The sequence below is a fragment of the Sinocyclocheilus anshuiensis genome, unplaced genomic scaffold, assembly GCF_001515605.1.
Source record: "Sinocyclocheilus anshuiensis isolate Anshui unplaced genomic scaffold, SAMN03320099.WGS_v1.1 scaffold2145, whole genome shotgun sequence".
In the NCBI taxonomy this organism is placed as follows: domain Eukaryota; kingdom Metazoa; phylum Chordata; class Actinopteri; order Cypriniformes; family Cyprinidae; genus Sinocyclocheilus; species Sinocyclocheilus anshuiensis.
The window spans coordinates 32,545-44,222 of NW_015552702.1; the positions used below are offsets into that span (position 1 = coordinate 32,545).

Sequence of the window (11,678 nt, forward strand, 5' to 3'; positions counted from 1 at the left end):
AGGTTTACAGATATCAACATCATAATGGACTCACCAGATGTCAATCATAGTCATTCCAGGTTTGATCCAGCTCCTCACATATTGCCGCACTTGCCGATGGGCTTCAGCCGCCTGCCGGAAGTCATTCCACATCTCTTCATTGGCTTTATCCAACACTTGCTTCTCATCATTGCTCATTCTCCAAGCGGCGCTACGCCTGAAAGGTCCAAAAACACTTTATGATGTTGCAAGAACATTTATTTACCTTGAGACTAACCATCACAAGATATACACTATTAGAGATGGACCTGTAAATGTTTCTTCAAGCCATTATGGACTTTTAAGGATTAGAAAAGCCTAATAAAGTCTCATATGGGGTATAAAAAAAAATGACTGGATGATTATGGTTTAAGTTAAGACAAAGTCAGGTCAAGATCATAAATTTATAGGCCATAAATGCCTTCGAAGACCGCCGCAGGACTCCAGGAAGAGACAAGATGATGTGAGGAAGTTTAAGTTTATGAGCTGTTCCTCACACAACTATTTTTGGAGTACTTTAGGTGCGAGGGAACATGAGTGATCTCTATGTCAGTAGTCTCAGTGATATAATATTACACAGAGTAATACGAGGTAGAGCGCTCTGTAGAAGAACAAGGTGACCTGAGGGTGTTAAAGAGTGCATTCACATTGAGAAAAGACAAAACATTCGTACCCATCCTGTGACGGAGGGTATTCACACTCCTGACCCACGGGAAACACACCACTAGGGTACAGATCACAGATGGGGATGGATGGAGGGTCTGTTTGGGTTTTGGCTAGAGGAGAGATGGTAGATATCAATGTGAAAACAACATCTTCATCTGCAAATGCATTTAAAGGGATAGTTCACTCTCATTTTGTGGTTAAACTGTTTGAATTTTATTTGTGGAACTAAAAAGAAAATATTTTGCAGAATGTTCACGCTGCTCTTTTCCATACTATGTTAAGGAAGCTTTCTGTTTGGAAAGCATGTGGCCATCATTTCAAATGTTCCTACGAAGCCATTCTCACACACACACACACACACACACAGCACCTATGCATGAGACGCTGAAAAACACACTAATGCAGCACTCACAGATGTCCATCTACTGCATGTTTTCATTAAAAGAAATGGAAAAGCAGTGCATTAGAATGAATGTTTAAAATGAAAGTGAACATTACTCACAAGTCGTGAGTTACCTATAACACATAAAATGACATATTGGTCAGATTTTTTTTATTAACAGATTTTTTTTTCTATCAGTATCAGCTGATATTAGATATTTATTGTGTTCATTCCGCCTCCATTTTTAGTTTTTAGGTTACCTTTGCCACTTAAAAAAAAACACTCAAAGTTACATTAATAATCCACTGTTAAATGTGATCTTTAGTCAATTGAAAAATTAATTATTTTTCATACTGTAAATTAAAATCCCCAAATCAGGGGTGCCCAATCCTGTTCCTGGAGATATAACTTCCTGCAAAGTTCAGCTCCAACCCTAATCAAACACAACTGAACCAGTGAATTAAGAGCTTCAGAAGCATACGTGACCCTGGACCACAAAACCAGTCATAAGGGTCAGTTTTTCAAAATTACATAATCTGAAAGCTGAATAAATAAGCTTTCCATTGATGTATGGTTTGTTAGGATAGCAAACAATATTTGGCTGAGATACAACTATTTGAAAATCTGGAATCTGAGGGTGCAAAAAAATCTAAATATTGAGAAAATCGTCTTTAAAGTTGTCCAAATTAAGTTCTTAGCAATGCATATTACTAATCAAAAATTAAGTTTTGATATATTTACAGTAGGAAATGTACAAAATATCTTCATGGAACATGATCTTTACTTAATATTCTAATGATTTTTGGCATAAAAGAAAAATCAATAATTTTGACCCATACAATGTATTTTTGGCTATTGCTACCAATATACCCCAGCGACTTAAAACTGTTTTTGTGCTCCAGGGTCACATTTGATGATCACAGACTGGTGTGTTTGATCAGGGTTGAAAATAAGTGTGAATACATGTTCTCTCATTTTTCAGAGAAGATATTTTACCATAAGACAACCCGTTAGCTATAATATTACAGTGAAAGTCTGTGGAAAAATTAACTGATAACATCTGTTTTTCACGTTGACTTGAACGTTTTATGTTATGACCTGCTCAAAATCCTCCTTTGAAATAAAGTCTGCACTGCAGGATTTTCCCAGAGGCACAGCGATTTGGCGTTACGCCAGTCTGCTCCATTGGCAGTCAAACGTGCCCCCTGCTCCCTTCAACATCAGCACACACACACACACACTTCACCTAATCGCACAGAGGTCCCCATACTGTCACACACTCAAAGGTGCTGCACTGACACGCTCCCGTTCTCACAGATTACTGATTACTACTCATTTCTCTTCAGCGGTCATTATCTAACATCTTGTCCAATCAGCAAAGAGCAAGGGCATTTTGGCAACCAATCAGCACTGCTCTGACTCTGGTCCTGCAGGGAACAAAATGTACAAGGATATGAGAAAAGAAACTTACAGCCTTTCTTCTTCTTTGTCTTCTGTTTCTTCTTTTTTCCAGAGACGCTATCAGCTTCCTCACCATCTGAGACACAAGTGATAGGTGACAATATTCACAATGAGCCATACAAAACAAACGTGAAGGAAATGTAATCGGTTGCATGAGAACGCTGAAGCATTATAGGAAAACAGTGATGTTAAGATCATTTCTGCTATAAAAATGTAGAGTATAAGAACTAGAAGCATGCATTTGAAAGCTGAATACCTTCTTCTCCATCTTTCTCATCCAGGTTCTGCTGTTCTGTTTTTTTCCTCACCTCCACCTCCACCTCGCCATCCTCTCCCTGCTGCAAAGTCACACACACAGGTGAACAAGCCCATAAGCAAAGTAAGTGCTAAGTGTGCCAGATGCATCAGAAGCTGCTGTCTCCAACACTGTCTGTGTGTGTGTGTGTGTGTGTGAGAGAGAGAGAGAGACAAGGAAGTGAGTCAGTTTGGAAGCTGTCCACAACTTCATCTCATATACTGGATCTATGTGACAGCAAAGAAACAATCTGCAGAATCATATAACCTTGGCAGGGCACCACATTAGACCTGATGATGCAAGTGCACAAAGCAGTACATATTGTAAAATAGCAGAATTTTACATAACCTAAATGAATAATGATATTACGCAAGTCAGATTGCTTCTCAAAAGTAAGGCAATACCTTTAATAGCAATATTAAAGTGGCAAACACACTTCTGCCAGGCTGCTTGCAAACTCGTCTATACAATTACAATATACAAGTATTTATTTATGTCTCACTGCCTAACTAGGTGGCATTTATGTGAGCTGCCTACCTAGAAATTTTTTGGGATGTTTTAGGTTAAAAACGTAGTGAGCGGTCTACTTGGGTTGCGTTTTGGGCTCAAAACTTTGTGGACCACCAACAAAAACAGCATTTTTCAGCATAGTATTAGTTAACCCCTTAACTGTCACTCACATTTTTGAACATAGACGTGAAAGTGCATGATCCAAACATAAATTTGTATAATTCATGAACAAAAACATTTTGTAACATGATATTGATGTACCATTTTCATTCTAATGCAATGTTTGATTTTAAAATGGGTTTCAAAGGATGAATTTTGAGATTTAAAGTTTTCAATTGATATATAATTTCTGATGATTTCTAAAGTGTGATAGAGAAAAAGGCAATGAAGAAGACTTTTTTTGACAAAGGTCAGAACTCCTGTTATGATGTAGATTTTTGAGGTGCACTCTTGTCAAAAATGACTTTTCCTAAATCATTTTTAACAAAAACATTGGTAAAATATCTATTTAGGAGTCTTAGACCTTTCCAACGATATATAGTTTGTAATGATTAGATTAGGATTTAATTGTAATATAGTGAAGTAAACTTAGGCGTCCCACAGAGGGGACAGGCGACAGTTAAAGGGTTTTAATTATCATAATATAGTATTATGATTAATTATGAATTAAAATAAAAATATTATACTAGAAATCTAGGAAGCTACATTAACAAGTAATAATAATACACATAATAAATAATAAAAATATTTGTTTATATAAATATAAAAAAAATGTATGTTAATAAAATCGGAATATAAAAATGTTAAGTATTTTATAACTTTATATAAACATAAAAGTATTTTAAAAGGATTTTCTATAGGATCTCAAAATAGCCCATATGTAATTTATATTCTTCTAAAAGAAGAAAAAAATGGAAAATAAAATACAAAAATACATATTTATATAATAAATGAAACATTTATTATAAATGTTATAAGTATAAAGTATATACAACATATATTTTATATAAATGGAAAATATATTAGAAGCATTTCTTTAGGATATCAAAATAGACTATGTATTGCAGCCTGTACCTAAACAATAAATAAATACAAACAATAAATAATGTAAAAGTATAACACAAATTGCATATATATATATAAGTACTTTTCAAATATTTTCTTTATGACCTCAAAACTTCTTAAAATGAAAACAAAATAATACATCAAATAATTATGAAAAAAATTATCGAATCAATTATAATATTATCTATTGATTTTATATGTTTTACATATATTATGTACACATTTAATTGAAGTCTTTCCCCCCAAAACATCTCAAATAAAATTCCAAAGGTTGGAAAAACTTTTTCTCAGTTGCTCTTATTAATGCCTGACAAAAATTTGTCAAAAACGTAGACAAATATAGGACAGATGCAGTCCTGTCTTGGGTTGATCTGAGACATTAGGCAGAGTTCACAGCTGAGTATTTAAAGCAGCAGTGTTATACTGGGGCCTCAGTACTCACTACTATGAATGAGACACTAACCGGAAGCGGAGGACTTGCTTTTCTTCTTCTTGCCGGGATCGGCTTCTTCTCGTTCGGCCGCGTCCCCGTTAAGGATCAGCGTGTCCATGCCTGGCTCTACCGGCAGCTGCTCGGTCCCGTTCGCCTCCATGATTGCGGACGCGAGTGAGGGACCGATGCATTGTGGGAGGAGCTGAGAAAAGCTGCCGAATCAGCTGAGGGCATGACGCGCGCGGAATGCGAAATTACAAGCATCCTACTATGGCGAAGAATAACCTCATGAATGCAAATTAGATCACGCAGACGGACGCTGCTGTTTAGTGCGTCCTGAAAAGTAATCTAATTAATATTCATGAACATGCTTTCGCTATAACATTGATTAATTGGCCAGCTGACTAGTTCGTTCGGCTTCTTAGCCAATCAGATAAGACCAATGGGCAAACGTCACTTTATATAATGAATATTCATAAATCAAGCCTTCCAGTAGGGTTTGTAACGTAGCGAGCGGAATATTAAAGGTATCGTTCACCCAAAAATGAAAATTACCCCATGATTTACTCACCCTCAAGGCATCCTAGGTGGTGTATATTACTCTCATCTTTCAGACGAATCCAATCGGAGTTATATTTAAAAATGTCCTGGCTCTTCCAAGCTTTATAATGGCAGTGAATGGGTGTTATTTTTCAATAGTCCAAAAGAAGTCCAATAAAGCCATCCATCCATCATAAATAGTGTCCCACACGGCTCATATTTATTATTTAATAAAAATATTAATTTTGTTTATTATATATCATAAATAATTTATATTATATATTTAAAATAAAAATAAAAAAATTATTACTGTTGTAGTTATAATTATTATATTGTCCAGTAGATGGCAGAAACTTTCCTTTAATGGCATGAGTTTCCTAGTGGTACAGTGGTAAGAGAGCATTGATTCAAAAGACAAACACATATGTACACGTACTTTATTTCACAAATGAAATGCAAGATTGCCATTTTTGTACTGAGGAAAAACTTGAACCTTTAGAAAAGGCAAAACTGGTGTCCAGTGAGGACATACACATAAAGAGTCTCTGCCATGGCCAAGACAATTGTTTGAGAGTCGTGCATATGCATGGGGGGAAAATTAATTGAGAATGTTAGACATAAAAACAACATACGATTCACACACAAACATCGTTATATCTAGGATTTTGCTCTCTGGTTTTATCAACATTGTCATTAACATTCTAAGTCTCATTGTAACATTTAATTGTAGTTGTAAAGTGCAAAAGTCCTTACATGGGAACATTGATTAAGGCAAGTTAAACTCTAGCTTGGTAACACCTTTTCCACAGTGTTAAGTTAAGAGGGTTTAAGTTTAAAACTGGGTTTTGTGTGAAAGGCCGAGGCAGCCTTGAGGATTATTTGAGAAAATCTTAAAATCTGTATTTTTTTTACTTTAATAAGGACCTGATAATTTGTGGTTTTATGCAAAAATCACAATGTCAATTTCAGGCAGTTTGAAAGCCTGAAACTGGTAACAAGTATGTTTTAAAAGTTAGTTGAAATTACTTTGAAGCAGTAACCTTGTTACAGTGGTGAAACTCCAGCTGCGTCTGAAAAGAAACTGTCAAAGTTTGATGCAGAAATGAAATCAGGACAGCTATTTATTTCCACAAAGATCGACCTCGCAAAAACATAAAAAATGGAGGCTTCACTGCAGGAGAGATGCTGTCTTTTTTTAGGACAACATACCAGCTGCAATCCAGTAGGACGCGAGTATTAAATGGGTCATATGATGCTGCTAAAAATAACATTATTTTTTGTATTTGGTGTAATGAAATGTGTTTATGCGGTTTAAGGTTCAAAAAACACATTATTTTCCACATACTTTACATTATTGTTTCTCCTCTATGCCCCGCCTTTCTGAATTTTACAAAGCTCATCGTTCTGAAAAGCGAGGTGTGCTCTGATTGGCCAGCTATCCAGTGCGTTGTGATTGGCCGAATACCTCAAGCGTGTGATGGAAATGTTACGCCCCTCAACATATTGTGATGCCCTGTCCGGCCGGAGCGACGAGACAAAAACATTAAAACCCATTATAAACGAGGCATTTGTTGCATCCAGTGGGGACATAATTACGGATTATAATGACTTATACTGTCTTTTTACGCGTTGTGTTGCGTATCGTGCTGCGTAAACATAAAACCATGTCTGCATTTGTGATCGGAGAAACGACAAACAACAAGCGCTACTCAAAACTCGCGTTTGAATCGTCAGTGGCAAATTCTTTAAATATGAACTTACTTACAGGCTGTGAGTCAGAAGCGCCAGACTGTCCTTGCAAAGTTGGAATTGCCGCACTTTATAGAAACAGACACCGGCATTGTAGGCTACTCTCACAGGAAACAGTCCTCATCCTCCATAAAATGCGCAGCACACATCTGAATATTTGGGTTGAACTGTTCTGGAACAGTGTTGTAAATACAACTTAACCACTGATTTCTAGTTGTGTCCTCTTTTGAAACACCAAACAAAGTAGTTTCGCTTTCATAACGAAACACACAGCGACTCCACGACATGGCGGCGGCAACAATACTACAGCGAGAATCAAAGTTACGCCTTCTTTCTTTGCGTGAACATTTGGGCGGCGTTATGCAAATCTTCCCACACAGCGATGTAGATATGTGGGGGCGTGTTAGAACGAGCCGTTTTAGGTAGGCGTGGCTGACTCTGAACTTTTATAAAGAATATCTCTTTGGATTTGAGACTTTAGTTTTTGCAACTTTACAGATCTTCTTTATGCACCAAGAGCTTGTAACACTTCAAAGAGAAAAGAAAAATTGAAATCGCATCATATGACCCCTTTAAGTTTGCCTTTTTTGTTGTAATTAATGGTGAATTGCATGCGTGGGTCATATTTCACCCCCAAATCAAAATCTTCATAGAGAAAAGGAAGCCTATTTCTGATACAATTAAGACTGTAATAGTATAATATTATAATAGTTAATAACAGTAATATAAAATATTAAAATATTGCACTGTTTTGCATTTTGCTCAGAAACTAGCAGCACGTAGCCTAGATTTATGCTTTCAGTTCAAATTGTAATCTTATATTACAGTTAGTCAGTCTAAAACAGTGATTGTGCAATAACTGCTGTCAACCATGTCAGTATGCAAATGAGCGGTTTTTTTTTTGGTCACGCAAGCACACCTGTGCACCCCATATTACCACAATTCAACATAAATAAAACTGTCATTAATGTAATGGGGGGGGTGGGGGGAGTATAGTAATAATTCCCCCCATTATACTAATGATGATTATTTATTTTGAATTGTGGAAATGGAAAAAAAAAAAAAAAAGAATCAAAATCAGGATCTCATTCTCATTACCACAATTCAAAATATACAAAAAAAAATGTATATATATATATATATATATATATATATATATATATATATATATATATATATATATATATATATATATATATATATATATATATATATATATATATATATATATATATATATATATATATATACAAAAAAAAAAAAAGTCAGTGGAATGGGGCAAAAAAAAAATCGTAATGTGAAAAAAAAAAATAACTTCATTCTCATTTCTCATTCACAATTCAAAATAAATAAAATCGCCATTAGTGTAATTAGAGGGGACAGAATCTTGTTACCCTATATATAATGTTTTTTTAAAGCCACATAAAATGTACAGCATTTCCTGCATTACACTAACAACAACTTTATTTATTTTGTATTGCGGTAAAAAGAATGAGCTAATTTGGGGGGAAAAAAGTGCTTACTTGTCATGAAAATAATGTAACAATACACAAAATCTTAAGTCTACTAAAGCAGACTTCATTTTCCTTTGAATTTAATTTAATTGGGGTCAAATATGACACTGACATGTTCTTGTTGGGCTTTGTGAGACATACCCTTTTTAGGCATTTAAGAGCTTGTTTTGGTTCTGTGTAGGACCTCTGTTACAGTAAATAAAACTGGGACATGGCCAAGGGCATGTAGTTTTGCAGTTTGAGTTAGTGTTAGTGTGTGTGAATGTTTAGGTTTTGGTCTGTTATTTTGTGTACTAGCATGTGCCAGGCTGTACCTGAGGCCTGTCATGAGGAGAGTGGACGTGGGGTGTCACATGAAACATAAATTCCCCAAACACACACACACACACACACACACACACACAAATATATGCACTTTAAAAGAGACGCACCAAAAACAGATTCACACACCAGCTACATCCAATGATGTCTGTGACCTGAAATCAAGCTCAATAAATATAACCAAAAGGATGAGAATAAATATCTTGCCGTTTCAGTCCTCCTCAGTTTCTCTCGTCTGCGGTGATGTCACTTCCTCTTCCTCCTCCGAGTTCCCATAGGTGCATTCCTGTATGTGTGTGAACGTATGCGAGCGCGCTGCTACCTGGGCGGCCAGGGCGGAGCTGAAACTGAACGCTTCTGAGCCATGCAGTTCTGTCAATCTGTCAATCACAGAGAGGGTGGGCACTCTGGGCGTGAGTGGGTGTGTCCCAGCATGCCCATCATCTATAAGCCCGTCTGATTGGAAGAGCTGTGTTTCCTCCACAGTCTCCTCACTGGTATCTTTAGCTGCCCCGGGTACATCAGAATCTCCACAGCAAAATTCAGTAACAGAATCTTTCTCTCTTTCCGCCCCACTCAGAATTTCAGTCTGCTGTTCACTTTCATTCTCCTCTCCTTGTTGGGAGACATGGTTGTCCGTGGTAGTCATGGACTCTGCCGAAATATGCGGTTCTAAAGAGTCTGTGTCCGTTTTTGATGTGTCCTTAGCAAATGGAGCCAGGGCAGCTAGAATGACAAAAAAGACAACGACAAAAGCATTTTTTTTTAACCTACAAGTAGTTTAAAACTTGACTGTAGATTTAAAAAAAAGTTAGTCTATCTATATGATTAAAGTAAGTTTGCAACAAAAGCTAAAAACAAACAGAAGCTATGCTAACTCAAGTTTATTCTAAATATAATTAATCAAACTAAGCAAACTAACTAACGTTTTAGATCATTGAAATGAAGCTGAAACCAAATAAAATATAAATGATGACTTAAAAATAAAAAAAAAATTAATTTAAATAAGGATGCACGATTTTATCGGACCTATATCAAAATCGGCCGATAACGGCTTAAAATGCAAATATCGGCATCGGCCCGATATTAAACATTATGCAGACTTGCCGATAAGAGGATTAACTCACACGCGCTCAGGGTGTGCTAGCGCTTAGATCACGTCAGCAGTGTGGTCATTCTTGAAGCAAACTTTTGCCTGAATGATGATTAGATTCACTGTTTTGGATCGCTGCATTTAATTTGAGAATGCATATACAAGATGATGCCTTTGGTTTGCAAAGTGCAGCAGGCAGCAGCAGCCTCCCCCTGGTCCTAATGCCTGTTCGGTAAGGTGTTATATTTACATAGGGGGGCGCTGTTGGCCTACTTGTAACAAAATGAAAGTGAAGTACACATATCACTAAGAAACTTGTGTTTCTGAATAAATAAATCAGTATTAATGTCATAAAATCATGAGTGTGTTTTGATTTAAAGGTCAGAAGCTATAGCTTACATGAATACAAAAAAAAAAAATCACAAACATGACACTTGTAAATTAAATAATTTTATATATGCAGATTTATTCATTAATGTGTAATATGTTTTTTAACGAATTATGAGCTCTAAAAGATTTTCAGAATTTTTACAACTCTTCGGTCTTAGACCATCTACAAATGTTAAATCTTAAAATAATAATTTAAGGTTACCACTGCATTATTTGACCAAATTTGTAAGTCGCTTTGGATAAAAGTGTCTGCTAAATGACTAAATGTAAATGCAAATGTAATGCAGTGTCAATTTTGACAGCAAATTTTGATTTAGTTTTAGTCATAGTCTTTTGACTAAAATGTCATTTAGTTTTAGTCATATTTTAGTCATCTGAATTATTTTTAGTTTTAATCTAGTTTTAGTCGATATCATAAGATTTCAGTCGACTAAATCTACAGTAAATTTAGTCAGCTAAAATCGAATGGGTTTAGTTACAGTGCATTTATTAAGCATTTCTCTAAAATTTCCAAACACATTGTATAGGTTTGATATTAAGGTTTTATCATGATAGACACCGATTTAACTGTGGTGACACACAACATGCCTTCATGTTAAAATTAAATAAAACCACTTCTCATAAAGAACAAGAACATGGTCTTCTTTTTAATGAAATACCAATGTTATATGGGCTAATTGTGCATTCTTTATAGCAACTTGTTTACCATATTCTTAATTCTTTCAAGCAGACATATTTATTTCTATAAATAAATTTAGATTCATCTTTAGGGCTACTAAAGTTTTTTAAAGCTGAAAATATAAAAATAAAAGCTCATTCAAAATATATATATACACACACACATGTATATAAATAATAGTAATATAACTGTTGAAAACATTGAGAAGTATATGTATTTCTGCTGTAAAAACCAGTTTAGCCTGAACGGATTTGCTTAGCTGATTAGCATTATCTAGTTAGCATTACTTTTCAAGCAAAATATACACATCTCAACTATTTAAAGGGGTCTATTTATGATACGATTTCAATTTTTCCTTTCTCTTTAGAGTGTTACAAACTCTTGGTCCATAAAGAAGATCTGTAAAGTTCTTCAAAGACTAAAGTCTCAAATCCAAAGAGATATTCTTTACAAAAGTTAAGTTTTTGAAGTTACCTCCTAAAACGCCTAGTTTAAACACGCCCCCACATGTCTACGTCACTGTGTGGGAAGATTTGCATAACACCGCCCAAATGTTCACGCA

The 11,678-nt window shown here is 35.4% G+C and overlaps 1 protein-coding gene and 1 pseudogene across 3 annotated transcripts in view; both read right to left on the reverse strand.

The window, feature by feature from the left end:
• LOC107667717 (methionine aminopeptidase 2-like) overlaps positions 1 to 5,341 on the reverse strand; it is an 11,562-nt pseudogene extending 6,221 nt beyond the window's left edge.
• Positions 5,342 to 8,754: 3,413 nt separating this feature from the next.
• LOC107667718 (vezatin-like) overlaps positions 8,755 to 11,678 on the reverse strand; it is a 26,464-nt gene continuing 23,540 nt past the window's right edge. For all 3 annotated transcript variants that reach the window (XM_016459443.1, XM_016459441.1, XM_016459442.1), the window contains one exon: positions 8,755 to 9,680. In XM_016459443.1, coding sequence (XP_016314929.1) covers positions 9,166 to 9,680 — 515 coding nt within the window. In that variant the 3' untranslated portion in view covers positions 8,755 to 9,165. The remainder of the gene's footprint in view (positions 9,681 to 11,678) is intronic.